The 15723-nt window shown below is 38.5% G+C and overlaps 1 protein-coding gene across 1 annotated transcript in view; it reads right to left on the reverse strand.

The window, feature by feature from the left end:
• LOC139938468 (uncharacterized) overlaps window positions 1-15723 on the reverse strand; it is a 71983-nt gene that overhangs the window by 26927 nt on the left and 29333 nt on the right. The window contains exons 5-8 of the mRNA XM_071934013.1: window positions 12561-12722; window positions 11159-11440; window positions 10151-10250; window positions 7281-7559 (exon numbers count right to left, since the gene is read on the reverse strand). Of these exons, the coding sequence (XP_071790114.1) occupies window positions 7281-7559; window positions 10151-10250; window positions 11159-11440; window positions 12561-12722 (823 nt within the window). The remainder of the gene's footprint in view (window positions 1-7280; window positions 7560-10150; window positions 10251-11158; window positions 11441-12560; window positions 12723-15723) is intronic.

The raw sequence follows: 15723 nt of genomic DNA on the forward strand, positions 1-15723 counted from the left end.
GATTGTGCAACCAGAAACTTGAAGCCATTTGTCAGTTGTTTGTTATTTAGATTTATTAGAAGATGCAGCAATGGTCGAGTATGAATGAGAGAAGTACAATGACATTGGTTGCTCGGCCCAAATCTCATACATGACGAGCAGAAAACATGGAAACAGTAGCCAACCAGAATAAGATTAACAGCTAAAACACAATATCACATGAAGAAACTGTACCTTATTTGCTTAGCAAAAAAAATATGAAGTATTGCTTCCCGCTTAAAGGGTCTATGTAACTTTTGTAGGACAAAAAACACAATGTCCACAGATTTACACTAAACTAACACAGTTTGAAGATAATGATAGTAGAAAGCTTCCCTGAAAATATTACATGCTGAGGTGCTGTAGTTTTTCGGAAATGAGTAAAACAATGTCATGAAAATAATTTTCATCTCATGAGACGAAAATTATTTTAATCATTTACAAACATATTTTCATGACATTTTTTTTACTCATTTCTCAAAAATTACAGCACTACAGTAAGGAATATTTGAAGGGAAGCTTTCCACTATCATTATCTTCAAACCCTGTAAGTTTAATGTTAATCTATGGACATTTTGAAAAAGTACCCAAATCCTTTAACGGTGATATTATGGGACATACATGTAGTCTAGGCCCCAGTGCCTCTGAAAAAAAGTTATCATGGATGGATTGTCTTTATAAACAGGTGTTGTCATTTTACCCCTGCAAAGTTGGCAGCTTGATGCAGCAACATTCCTGTCGTGAGTATAAACCCATTTACACACAAAATTTCCGAACAAGAAAAAAAAGTTTTGTCAGACGAAAAAGTCTTGTCAAAGGTAAGAACCCTATATGACTAATGTGAGTTTTTGTCTCAAGACCATAGTCTGTCTGTCAGTCGGCAGTCCGTCACTCTACACCATCGTTGTCTGTCCATGTCCGGACACCCTGACATGCCTGAGGGTAAGGAAGCCAACACTGGGTAACATGGAAGCAATTCAAGCAGCGTAGATGAAACATGGCCCTTTATTATTATCAGTAAGATCAAGATTGAGGTCTGAGGGTAGACCACAGTTTCCCAGCGGTTGATGAACTGACTAAAAAAAGTGGTAAAAATAAAAATTGATGATTGACTCTGACTTAGTCGTGGTTGGCCGATATCGCAACTTGCATTACTGGAGAAGAGATGTATCAAACAAACATCTTGATCCAGATACATAGACTTCCCCAGTCTCTCCAAATCAGCCTCTAAAACAGTAGATATTGCGGCGATGTTCATTTAGTTACATGTATACTCGCCAGTATATTGCAACACAAATTACTGGAGAAGAAATATCAGTATCAAACAAACTTGAGGAGCCAGATTCATAGACTTGTCCAGTCTCTCCACAGAATGAACAAACAAAAAAGTCTCATATTCCTTCAACTTTTCTTACGATAATTCTTAAATCTCAAGGCAGCAACTGCAACCTTTTGTTTCCCTATGTGGATCTAAAAAAAGTTGAGCATCTCCATGTAATACTTTTTGTTTTTGATGTTATTTACATGTATTGCTGTTTTTACTTTAATCTCACATACTTTGTATTGTGTGGTAGGGGGTACAAGCCAGTATGTAGTCCATCTGTTCTTGCATACTGTACATTATGTTGTGAATTGTCCATTAACACTGGTTGCTTAACAATTTGATGTAGCCCCCTAACAGCCATAATGAGTCTGATGTCATCGATTTCTTCTATGATATATACTTTTTATTTTCTGTGGGCTGTGATCAGCTTTGCTGAGCGGGTCAACTGTCACCTTTGTTAAGGACGGTAAAAAAAAAAATGAAAGCCTTTTACATAAGTAGTTTCACAAAAATACTTAACATGTACATTGTATGTCAATAATCACTTAGTATTTTCTTCTGAAGACTACACTTCAAACAGCCATGATACTGTCAACACGTCTCAGGAAAGTCCAAGTCAAGTTTCAAGTCACAAAGAGATGGGGGGGGGGGGGAGAGTCCGAGTGACTTTGAACCTAAAGTCACTGACCTTCTAACCCCGCTCCCTGCTTCTGACCTACATGTGGAAGACTGGAATGAACATTCCCAATACCATGGTGAGCCTTCCCTTCAAAGCCAGTGGACACTATTGGTAATTGTCAAAGACCAGTCTTCTCACTTGGTGTATCTCAACATATGCATAAAATAACAAATCTGTGAAAACTTGAGCTCAATTGGTCATCCAAGTTGCGAGATAAGTATGAAAGAAAAAATACCCTCGTCACAAGAAAATGTGTGCTTTCAGTACAGATGCTAATTCTGAGGTCTCGAAATCAAATTCGTGGAAAATTACTTCTTTCTCGAAAACTACGTTACTTCAGAGGGAGCTGTTTCTCACAATGTTTTATACTACCAACCTCTCCCCATTACTCGTTACCAAGTAGGGTTTTATGCTAACAATTATTTTGAGTAATTACCAACAGTGTCCAGTGCCTTTAAACGCAAAGTAGAACCATATTGGTTGTTTGAAGCACTTGATTGTTTTAATCCTATAAACGAAGATGTACAGTTCTAAAAATGAAACTAACATCTGAAAATTTAATTTAAAGGTGGTTGCGTTTTTGAGATATCGCCAAAAAGTCTGAAGCGAATTTGTCCACGCAGGAAGAATAATCCCTAAGTGGGAATAGACAATCTAAGAAACATTTGGTAACAATACTCAGATCAAAATATCGGCGCATAAAAACTTTTATATTAAAATTAAAAAGCATTACTCTGCAGTGGAATATTTCTCATAATAACAGTAATAATAGTGGCTTCTTTTAAGAAGCCACGCGCAAATCCATCACTCAGTGACGCTCAAAGGGCTTCAACAATCAGTATTTTCCTGCAAGGTATGTTGGACTAGTTTGAATTATCAGACCTTTTTACGTCACACCATTCAATGGTGCTATGGCGCAAGATGCTGCCAAACAAAAACATTTTTGGGCAGAAGCTGGAGTAGGTGTCTAACCAACACCTTTTATTGCCATTAATTTTACCAAAGTGATAAGCCAAACGTATTCGTATTTCTTCCCAGGCTGATACTTCACGTAGACAACGAAGGCGATTGCCTCCGTTGCCCCTGGTCATTGCCTTGGTGCCCTTGAAATGCTCCAGTGGATTCAAATTACAATCCCCTCATAGGGTGCCCTTTACCGAGGAGGAAATGCCTTGGTGCCCTTGCCCTTTCAAAAATAAAGCATACAGGCCTGGCTTCCCTTTAAAAACATTCAATTTGTTTTCACTGATAATGAGAAAAGTGCGTGTTCAAACTCAAAGCAAGTGTCTCGATCAATGGCCTTGGTTAGTACCAAGGTGTACACAACCAATCATTTCCGTTCTTAATTACACATTTCCTATAAAGCGCTACCAATCATATTCAAACTAAAGTTTTTTTTATAAACCGAGATGTCACTTGCCAGTCAACAACGCCAACAAATCCAATTCAATTAAATGGTTGCTTTTCAGATCCACACTGGCTACCCATTAAGAACAGAATCATCTTCAAGATCTTTGTACACTGTATGTCTATCGCTAATCAAGTTCTGATACCAAGTCACCCGAGAGGTTGGGTTCGAACCCCGGTCGTGACACTTGTGTCCTTGAGCAAGACACTTTACTATAATTGCTTCTCTTCACCCAGGGGTATAAATGGGTACCTGTGAGGGTAGAGGTTGATATTGTGAATGAAAAAGCCTTCGGAGCGCCACTGCAGCTCAGGGCTGTATACTCCCTATAGGGAGCTGAGAAAGATTAAAGGGATGTTATTGGCGCAATGACCAGAGGACTAGCGAAAGCGCATTGATACGGTTTATTGTGAAATGCGCTATATAAGAATTTGTTATTATTATTATTATTACCATCAAAAAGCACTTTACCACCATATCTCAGAGAAGGACTCCAACCTATCTTTACTACCGCCAGTCTTATGCACTCAAATAACAAACATCTTTTAAGGAAACTCCGGCCAAAACATCATGGGGTGAAATATCATTTACTTCTGCTGCCTTCATTAGAAACGACTTGCTGGATTGTATTAAACTTTTTCAATCACAAGCTTTGTTCAAAACTTTGCTAAAAACTCAAGTCTCCACTCCATGTACATGTAATGAGGACTGCATAATTGTCCATTCTTTTAAAGGCACTGGACACTATTGGTTATGTACTCAAAGTAATTGTTAGCATAATAACCTACTTGGTAACAAGCAATGGAGAGCTGTTGATAGTATAAACATATTGTGAGAAACAGCTCCCTCTGAAGTAACGTGGTTTTCGAGAGAAGTAATTTTCCATAAAATTATTTCAATTTGATTTTGAGACCTCAGAATTAGATTTTCTAAAACCACACACATCTAAAGCATCTAAAAGCACACAACTTCGTGTGACAAGGATTTTTTTCTTTCGTTTTTATCTTGTAACTTTGATGACCAACTGAGCTCAAATTTTCACAGGTTAGTCATTGTATGCCTATGTTGAGATACACCAAGTGAGAAGACTGGTCTTTGACATTTACCAATAGTGTCCAGTGTCTATAAGGAATTTGGGAAAAGCTGTTTTGTTTTAGAACAAAGCACACTGCCATCCAGCGTGTTTCGAAATAGTTCAAGAAGTTACTTTTAAACAAGTGGCAGCCTATTCCTCAACCCTTCAAAAGTCCAACTGCACAGTTTGTCTTCTCCTGTTGGAATGCGACCGCACTCAGTAAACTTTACGTACATTCCCAAGTGACCACCATAATCAGAGTTCAACAGTTTAGCTTCTGAATTACCATATGGTGTTTGATTTTGTTAAGTGTGAGTAAGGATCCTAGTAACTCACTCCAGGGAGCTTGAGGTGCGTGTTACGTAAAAACATTATTTTTTTTTAATTAAATTTTCTGTTCCCTACTCAATCTCCAGAATGTGAGGGAAATGGAAAGCATAAGAAAATAAGAATTATGATGTACTGTGACACACGTCAGTTTTCTTAAGTAATTTACACGTGACAATCCTTTCATAAATTATTCAATATCCTTCTCAAAGTTTCCCCTTGTGCCACTTGCTGATTTTGAGTGGAATGTGAACGTTAACCATATTCCTGTTTCATAATCTACAGCGATCCAGATAACCTCGATCGACATCGCCAAAGAATTTATTACAGCATACGTATGCTTTATAAAAAAAAACTCATGTTAATTTGAAATAATTAAATTTCTGGTTAAAAAAAAAATGATTTCTCTAAAAATTATAGCGAGGAATGAGTCATATCAGTTTGGATAGCGGTAACACATTGTGAGTAGGTACCGAGTGTTGAGTGACACTGTGGTCAAAACATTCAATAAGCCCCATTGAAACAAATCACCAAGAAAATAATAAAACTGCCTTCCTTTATACATATTTATCAATTAGTGTTTTAGGAACTTGGGTATACATGTAAACCTGGTACAACTTTAGTATTTACTCCAAAAGTTGACGACATATAAACTTACTTGAACATGAAAACAAAAGACCAGTTCCACTCCCCGTTCTAAAGAGACCAACGTTTATGTTTTTGGGGGGCTGGTTAAACCTCATTCTGGTAAGCATCATTTTGTTGTGCTAAGCTGCTTTTTGTGTTTAAGCAGCTCTATAAAAATTAGGCCCAGGAGTCTCTACAATTAACCATCCAAAGCTGTAAATCCGTTTTTTTAGCCACAAAGACATGCCTTCCAAATCATCAATGGCGTCCAAAAATGGGGCTGAACAAAGTCAAAACCTTAACCTGGACAGATGGCTTCTATTCCATAAAGAATAAAACCATAATGCAACTTGACTGTAGAATTGACCAGAGCAGGCCATCCAACCATTCCTAACTGACATCAGGGTGTATGTATTAATAGCCCATGATGTCATTCCACCGATATAGAACCGGCCAAGTTTAATCATTTGAGTCCGGTATATATGTACGTCACAAGTCAGGCACTGTATCTTCATCAAGTTCTCGGTACCTCAAAGTGCCACTGACATCTCTAAACGAGACGATTCCCTTGATTTGGGAATTGACTCACATTGTAATCATCCGTAAATTTGTTTCACCTTTTTTTTTAGGTGAGCAAAAGTGTCTACTTTTTAAAGGAACAATACAGAATTTGTTTTTCTAGCAAAAAAAGTTGCTGGCAGTGTTAGCACTCTATGTAATCCACCATATACATTGTGTGTGTAAACTGACAAACCTGTAGAAGTTCGAGATTGATCGGCCATCTGGGTCACGAGTGGTGCGTCTTTTTTTTCTTTCCTTAATTTTTTAAGGCACTGGACACTATTAATAATTGTCAAAGACCAGTCTTCTCACTTGGTGTATCTCAACATAATATGCATAAAATTACAAACCTTCAAAAATTTGGGCTCAATTGCGGGAAAATAATGAAAGAAAATAAAACGCACTTGTTGCAGAAGTTGTGTGCTTTCACATGCTTGATTACGAATCAAATTATGAGGTGTTAAAATCAAATTCCAATATTTTAGTGAGAAATTACTTCTTTCTCAAAAACTACGTTACTTCAGAGGGAGCTGTTTCTCACAATGTTTTATACTAGCTCAACTAGCTCAACAGCTCTCCATTACTCATTACCAAGTAAGTTTTTGTGCTAATAATTATTTTGAGTAGTTACCAATAGTGTCCAGTGCCTTTAACATGCACTAATTAAAAAGGTTGTTTACGAAGGTTGTTTGAGTATGCAAAACATTCCTTGGTCTACGGCCAAACTTAATTCATGATAAACGACCTGAGACAACAACAAATTACGCACGCGAACAACTCAAGTGAAGGACAGATGGGCACGCAAGTAAATCTCTTAAGTCATATTTTCCTGATAAACAGATTTCTGCGGGCCTAGATTTTGTGTCAAAACGATGCACTTTTCCTTCCGAGCATGCAAGCTGCACGGCAATCGAGTGTCACTGATTTATGATACATATCGATTATTGAAAAAAAATTAATGTAAAGTTGTTGTTTTTTCCGAGTGCTTCTTAAACATGTTATAGCTAACAACTTACAGTTCAACTGTGCCTCAGCACCTTAGAGCAAAATTTTGATTTTAGCCTAGGCCTAGCCATTAAAAGAGCACCGGATTCAAGCTCTGGTGTTTCAGCCCCTGGCGTTGGTAGCAACGGCTCCTGGAAAAAAAGATGATTGTAGCCCACACCTTGAAGTGGCCTTCAGGCCTTGTGTGTGGAGGCGACTTACATAAAAAAAATGAATGAATGAATAAATAAATAACTTTTATTTGATTGTTTTTTACCTGCTTTGACTCTGGGTCTCCTCATCGTCGGCGTACATTCTCATCATTTTCCGCGGCCCTGCGGATTTTGTCACCAACTGCAGGTCCATCTCGACGCTGTCCGCATCCGAATCCCTCTCTTCCATCCTGCGATGTCTCTCCGACTCCCCGTTCCAATGTCCGTGGTTACGTCGTTTCCGTGCGTACTCTTGCCTTTCCTCATCGTCTGAACCATCCTCGTCGCCAAAGCGACGCTTGCGTTGGCCAGGGACAATTTTACCCTCTCTTATTTTCTTCTTCCTGTAAAATGTACAAATTAACAAATGAATGTCCGTCAGAGCCATGATTTTTAAAACTAAATGTTAAATATTTTGTTCAACTGAAGTTCGAAGATGTTTTCCTTTTATTATTATCAATACCACACAATACATTTATAGTGTACAGCATATACATTATGTATAGACCGAACTTTCAAGCTTTCTGTTACCAATTATCACTACTTTTCGCATATGACGTCATCCTCTCAAAAAGGAGGCAGATCAGTGGACAATAGCTGTTCTATGTGCGTAAAAACATGCGCATGACCTCAGCGTACCTGTAGCGTTTGCGTTATGCAAGGAGGAGCTATTGATTTCTTCCACAATACAGAACGCGCCTCTGAACATACATTTTGTATACGATTTTGACACCCAAAATGACACCCAGGATAGGCACATGTTAGTATGCTGCGCGTAACTCTAAGACATCATAGAACTTGTAATGAATGATATTTGGAAATTTCTTAAAACGTTCAGAAAATGATTTTCAATATGAACATGATGAAGCAACTATACTAACTGAGACAGGGTACTGCCAGGGCAATTTTTTTTTATTTTGTTAAGGGTTATTCAATTAAAAGATATTTTTGTCTGCTTATTTATCAAAGGAAAATGGAACAAAGTACACAGTGGTTTTATTTTGTTTTACAACTCTCACAATTTAATGGCGCTCATGCCATTTCTATTTCACATTTATGGCCTTGGTGCACTCCCAAAATTCAGACTGCTCCAATGCCAAAGTGGCCTTGCCCTAAACATTTCTAAGTTTGAGTCCCAGAGGTGAACACTTTCATAGATTTATACTAAATGTTGATCTGTCAAAAAAAAATCCAATCTGAAAAATGTGTCCATCCGATCATCCAGGAAAAATATAATCGTTGGTGAAAACATCGACAGGAATACAGAAAGAGAATTTAAACGGCAAGGTCAAAACACATAAATCAAATAGATACCAACGACAGGTAGGCAGTGCCCGTGAATCACCCGCCGGACGACAGGTATCTACTTAATTATCTCTCTAAAACCGTTAAGGTGTGCCAGCAATCTGGACGGACTCTGACAATCTATGAACTTTGAGAGGTTTTTAACTCATAAGCGGAATGATTGAATGCTTTCCTCCGACGCTAATTACATCTGGAAGTATTTAATTGTGGCAAATGAGAATTATGCAACATGCTATGTTTAAAGGCTGATTTCCAAGGAGCAGGGTTCTGTTTTTTAATATGTTAGGAGAAGGTGTGTTCTGTCGATGGTCTTTGAGGTTTCTTAACTCGGTTTAGATAAAGCCTAATGATTCTAAAAGCGAGGCACAGCTGTGAGATTCTGAAGATAGGAATCTTCAAAAGGATTTCAAGGCAATTTAGACACTAAGGTCTAAAGTTACATCATGTTGTTACATGGAGTTGCTCCAAACCCTTAATTTCTAGACAGTTTCAACTTCAAGCTCAAGCTACAAAAACAATGCAGCTACGTGTATGACTAAAATATGATACTTCAAAAGTTTTCAGAGTGAATTATAGTTTTACTCTTAGTAACCCAATTTGATAATCATAATGTCTACAGTAGGCCTATCAGACAACCCTGAAACACTGCCAACTGAACTGTTTCACACAACTGGGAAATTAAGAACTCTTCTACTGTTTAACCATTCAATATCATTCACTGTGGTTTTGTATGATAGATATCTATGCCAACCTGGAATTTAGTATCATGTGGCAAATGCACCCACGCAACACACAATTTTAAAAACATATTTAATTGCCCAGTTGATGAGTGGCTTCAAACGGTTGGTCAACCGTAATTTAACATGATTTAAAAACAATGCCCTTCAACAAAAAACAAACATCACAAAGGAACATCTTAAAAGAATTTGTAAGTTACAGTTATATTTAGAATAAAAAACACATTTTCTAAACCTTGCAAGTTGGAAGAATGAAGCAAAAAATTATAACACGTAATAATAGTTTATTTATGGTGCTTTGGCTCATTTAACAGTCGCTACTAGAAACCAGGGGCAAACCCCTCCTCTTTTTGATTAAATGTAACTGGGGTTCTTTTACGTGAATTACACAAGACACAAGACCCACGGCTTTCAGCCCATTCGAAGGACAAGTGTCAAGACCGGGACTGGAACCAACACTCTGCTGGTCAGAAAAATCAGAGCTTGAGTCCAGTGCGTTGGACCGCTCGGCCATGACACCGCTCTTTCCAGTCACTTCAAGGAAATTCACCGGACTACATGACAGACATCATCAGTCGACATCTGCCTTGCAACTTACTGTCCCCCGCACCAGTCACTCTTGGGGAGATCGGTCCTTTTCACATGCTGCTCCCAAACTCTGGAACAATCTACCCCTTGAAATTCGTCAGTCTTCTTCATTGACTGTATTTAAATCCTGCTGAAAAACCCACCTGTTTTCCTCACGTTTTTGTGATTAATTTGTTGTTCTTTTCTTTTCTTTCTTTTCTTTTTGTTAGTGCGCCATGAGCGTCAGTCATGGCGGATACCGGCGCCTTACAAATTTTCATTATTATTATTATTACACGCCAACATATTAATCGTAATAAACTTACATTGTTCCACTGATGAGGCCCTTCATTCCTCCAAAGTTAGGGTTTCCGTACTTGATGTAGTACTGACTGCGATGGTGAGGGTCGAATACCTTCTTGTCATCTGAAAGAATATCAGTAACTGATTTAGACAACGAGAGTCTTAGTCATTTACAGACCACGCTGAATACTAGTTGCAAACAATAGGGCCCAATTACAGCAGAACATTTTTTTCTAAAGCGTAAGCATATTTCACAGGTAGCAAGAAAACTGTCAGTGCAGGGTTTGTAGCTCAAAATGAACCACAATGTTTGTTTTAAAAGACCAGGGCCCAATTTCATAGAGCTGCTAAGCAGAAAAATTTGCTTAGCATGAAATTTCTTTCTTGATAAAAACAGGACTACCAACTGAATTGCCATTATACCAGATACTGGTATTCAGCTGTTCCTGAAATTCACATGGAAACTCGGTTGGTAATCCTGTTTTTATCAAGGAAGAAATTTCATGCTAAGCAAATTTTTGTGCTTAGTGGCTCTATGAAATTGGGCTCAGAATTCAAATGTGGGAAATATCTTGGACACAGTTTTATTAGAACAAGCACACTAAGAGAAGATTTATCTCACATGTATTATGGGAACTAATTCTTTAAAACTCTACAGAGCTGAAAGAGATTTATCAAACTAAAAGTCAACAGTTGATCAATAACACAAGACCGTCCGAATTGTCTAGTCAAGAGTTGAATTGCCTGAAGTTAAGGACATGTCCTAAACGCCTACAACTACGTATACGGCTAGATCAGCTCCGCTGTCAGTGTTGAAGATTAGGCAGACGTGCGCGATCTAGTCGCAGCTGCAGCGGAAGTCGCCGTTTCAGACACAGATAACCAGCCTTAAAGATAACCGGCCTTTGGATTTTCAGTCCAGTGAAAATTTCAAGCTCTGGGTTGGTTACCTAAAAAAAAAGGGTTGATAGGAAAAAACTGCCTAGAGATACCCTTATATTAGGCGCTATATAAATCAAATGTATTATTACCTGTAGTTGCGTATCTTATAACTAAATCACTCTGTGCAGACGAGCAAGGTACGGCAGTCCTACTCGCTTCTTCTCTACTCAGATGGACTGGACCCATATCCATATCATCATCCATTGTACTGTTATCATCAATAACTCTTCCTTGAGATTGCCCTAACGAAGATGGCGGACTTGGAGGAGCTGAGGAAGGGTTCGGGGAGCGGCTGGTGCTTCGTCGATGTCTCTCATGCTCGCCGGTCTCCCGGTCGCTGACCAAGTCCAGAATGTCATCGTCGTCTTCTTCTATTCAATAGAGGAGAAGGAGAAGCAGAGTATTCTTAAAGGCACTTGACACTATTGGTAATTACTCAAAATAATTGTTCGCATAAAAACTTACTTGATGACAAGCAATGGAGAGCTGTTGATAGTATAAAACATTGTGAGAAACTGCTCCCTCTGAATTAATGTAGTTTTTGAGAAAGAGGTAATTTCTCACTCAAAAATTAAATGACTTCAGCTAAAGCCTTTTATTATAATAAAAGGCTTCTGAGAGCACACAAAGTTGTGCAACTAGGATGTTTTTTCTTTCATTGTTCTCTTGCAACTTTGATGACCAAATGTGCCCAAAGTTTCACAGGTTTGTTTCTTTATGCATATGTTGGTTTTGGTTTCTTTTTTTACCATGGCAAGGCATGATTGATTACTATTTGAGTGAGATACCAACACTGGGTAAGAATACGACAAGAGAGCAATCTATCAAGGTTATCAGGGTTGTCCACATGTACAATCCTGGGAAGAACCGCGTCTAGATGCTCTATGAATAAGCCATCATTGGTTATCAATGACGACCCGTTGATGGGAAGCGTCTGCTTTGCATTAAAAGCGATACCAAGACGGCGGCTTAAGACCGGATGAAATCATTCCTCTTACAAAATGTTGAAATAGAGCCAGTTTAATTGAGCTATTAGCAGGGATAAGATTTTGATGAGCATGAACATTCCAGATAAATCACAAGCCACTACTGTGGGCATGCGTTCCCCCCTTTAACTATGAGACCCACAACCTCATACTACAGTTCAGGAAGTTTACAGACTATCACCAGAAATGGAAAACTAAAGAATTGGACACAATGTGGACTATTTCTTTTTCTCTTTGGTGATTGCTTTACCTCTTCCAACATGTCCAAGAAAATTTGATGGCTTTAAGGGGTTTTGGTACAATCCTAAGAAATCATAGTATAGACTTTTATTGCAAATACTTTGCCCATGAATAAGGTGCACTCTTGGTCTACATGTAGTTAGCCTGGCAGAAACAAAATGCTAGCATCATTTTCTGCTTAAAAAGTTTGATTTAGTTGGGCGTTTATTTCTATGGTGATAACTACAATCCTTATCATGCAAATATCAAATTCCTACTTTCATACCTTCCTCTTGTTCCATTGGTTCTGGTTCCTGCTGTTCCCGTTCCAGTGGGGGAGTGGGCTGGGGTGGCGGTGGCTGCGGTATCTGTGCTGGTAGACACTGAGGCTGACTCATGTTGTACAACGCTCTGGCAGCAGAATGGGGATCCAACCATACAACATTGCCTTCAAAATAAAAATACTATAAGTAAATAACTTGGAAACATTTGCAAAATCTGCAGACCACAGCTTCTTTTCAGAAACAAACTTAAAAAATTAATGGTCTTACCGCAAACCTAATTCTTGTTATTAATTGACCAACACAAAATATAAACCTGCAAAATCAAACAACTCGTACATGTACTGTATAAAGTAAAGCACTCAGTGCTTGTTCTTGAACGAATAACTCAAGAAAATAAAACTAAAAAAATAGTTAATGGCCTGACGTTTCGACCCTAGCAGAGTCTTTCTCAAAGACTAAATAACAACACAACAAACATGAACAGGTAACTAAGTGAAACATAAGCAGTGAAATAAAACACAAGTGTTTTAGAGACTTGTTATACATGTATCCTCTGCAATTTGTACATAATTATTTAAATTCAAAATCCATTTCTGCTGATCAGAAACACCAGAGCTTGAATCCAGTGCATTTGGTTGTCCTGATAGTGGATTTGGCATTTTTGTTTTTATAAAAAGTTGGGAATTGAATAGTGTGACTTGGTAACCAACTGGTAATGATTGCAGTAGCACTATGAAGTAGTGGTGGTTCTGAGAAGAACCAGTGGTTGTCCTAAAAATAGATTCGGCATTTTCTACTTGTTTTTGCAAAAAAAGTTGCCTTTTCTTTTGTAAAAGAAAAGGTGCAAATTGAACAGTGTGACCTTAGTAACCGCCTGCTCATTACTATGATTCATGGTCTGGGTAACAATGAAAACCCTAAAACAGTGGACGGGGGAACTATTAATTAGCTTCAAATACTTAACGACCCCGTTGATGTTCATTAAATCAACAACCATGACAGCCTCACAACATTTCTTCCCTCTAACCTTCAGCCATGTCAGCTAGTTTTAACACCCCAATACCAGACGGTAGTTTAAAAAAACTTGGTTTCAAAGTATGATTGTACTGAACCATCCTTGGAAATGCCATCGTCGGGATAAATTTCAGACATCTTTTTTGGGGTGTCCTGTTTCCAATTAACGGGGCAGTCCACCGGACTTACGGGACCTCCCAACTTGACGTCAAAACCCATCAATCAACACTTGATGCAATCAAGGCAACGCAAAAATAAAACCTGCCAGAAGTATATGGGTCATCTTGGCGTGATGGAAGGCTGAGCGAGCTACAACGAGTGGTGCAGACACCCGCCTTTTTCTCCAGGCGGCAGGCATGGAGCAAGAGGGTAATCCATTTAGGACATGACTCGCTTGACTCAATCGAGTTTCCAGCGATGATAATAACTCGGGGATCATCCACAGAGAACAGGGCGACACTAACCATGGACAGCAACTGTGGTATCTTCATTAACGAGAAATACAGTCATTACACAGATGATGGTCGTTGATGTCTTTTTTAATTACTGCTAATCATCGTCAACTCTCTTGAATTAATTAGAACAGGGGACCTTGCATATGTAAACTTTTTGACAAGTTGTTTATTGCTGTTTTTTTTTTTGTGGAAAGTACGCAATGTACCACGGTTCACAGTTTCAAGCATACATGTAGGCGCCCTTAGAAACGGCAGAAAAAATGTAGAGGAAGATCGTACAGTTCAAAAAAGTACAAACACTTCAAAGACCTTTCTCTTGTTGATAAACAAACTGCATTGGTTGGCATGGACGGCTGAACGTTGATACATTCAATCGTGTTAAATATTGTGATCAAATTAAACATTTTCTGCAAACTTCCAATACATAGATTACCTCCCATGACTGGCATGATTGGTTGCTAAATTGTTTCAAAACTATTCAACACTATTTTTAAATATTTGTGTAGCATTGTTACAAACTGTGGCTATCTGCGTTTTTTTTTTTTTTTTTTTTTTTGCATTGATGGCTTTCCATAGTTTTACAGATTTTGCCCGGAGCAAGACAATTTATCACAATTGCTCCTCTTTACCCATGAGTACAAATTAGTACCTGCGAGAGGTGGATAGTAACCTACGAGTGGCATCTTGTCCAGGGGGTATAGAAATACTCTCAGTTGTTGAATGCCAAATATAAACACCGGCCTGATGAGCAATATTGGCTCGGAATAGATTTTGTACTTTACTTGTACTTTACTCGTCCCACTGTTGAAACAAACCGGCGAAAAGTATGCCCATGACTGGCAACCATTTCACACTGGTTTTGATGGTGGTACTCATGCAACCTCACCTCTAGGCCTGCGTGGCTCGACTGAATACAAGACTGCCAACGGTTTGTGCACGCCAACGGTGATTACCAAAAATATCACTTGGCATTACAGGTATAATTGGTTGTAAGACAGTTATGATAGAAAACATCCTGCAAACTAATTCTAGCCGACAATGCTGTCAATTTTCAGGAAAACTGAAAACTGTTTCTTGAATCTGATCTAGAACGAGCCACTCAAACTGTGAACCAACACAAACGGAGACAAGTTTTCCTGGAGTCAATTTCGATGAGGGCCAAATGTGAGCTGAAAAAAGTTTTTTAGCCAAACTACCCTAAATCATGCATTGTTATATGACTGGCTTAATGTACATGTATAGGATTTGAGGGATTGCATGGTGAAGTATCAGAGCAAGCTAGTTGAAACTCTCAGAACAATTAAGAACTCACTCCAAGGTTGTGAAGTTACCACAATCCTCTATAACCTAAATTAGTATTCCAGCCAATTGTCTACCTTCCACCCAGGAACAAATGTACATGTAGTATATGTGGTTACAAAGCAGGACAGTTCTTTTCAGAACTGAGAAGTCTCTCGAAAATCTGAAAATCTACTCCCTGGTAGTAGAATATACATAGCAAGACAGTGAACTCTGAAGAACAATATCTACCTGGCAAGTAGATACACACATGGTGTTACCGCAAACCAAATATGTTTATGACTGGCTTGTTACTATGGTTATGCTAAAACAGCCACATTATCATAATATTAGATTGCTTATTTGGTTTCCCGCCAAATTTGCTCAGTATACAAAATTTGTATACCACTCTTTTCTG

This window comes from Asterias amurensis, chromosome 6, assembly GCF_032118995.1.
Source record: "Asterias amurensis chromosome 6, ASM3211899v1".
Lineage (NCBI taxonomy): Eukaryota > Metazoa > Echinodermata > Asteroidea > Forcipulatida > Asteriidae > Asterias > Asterias amurensis.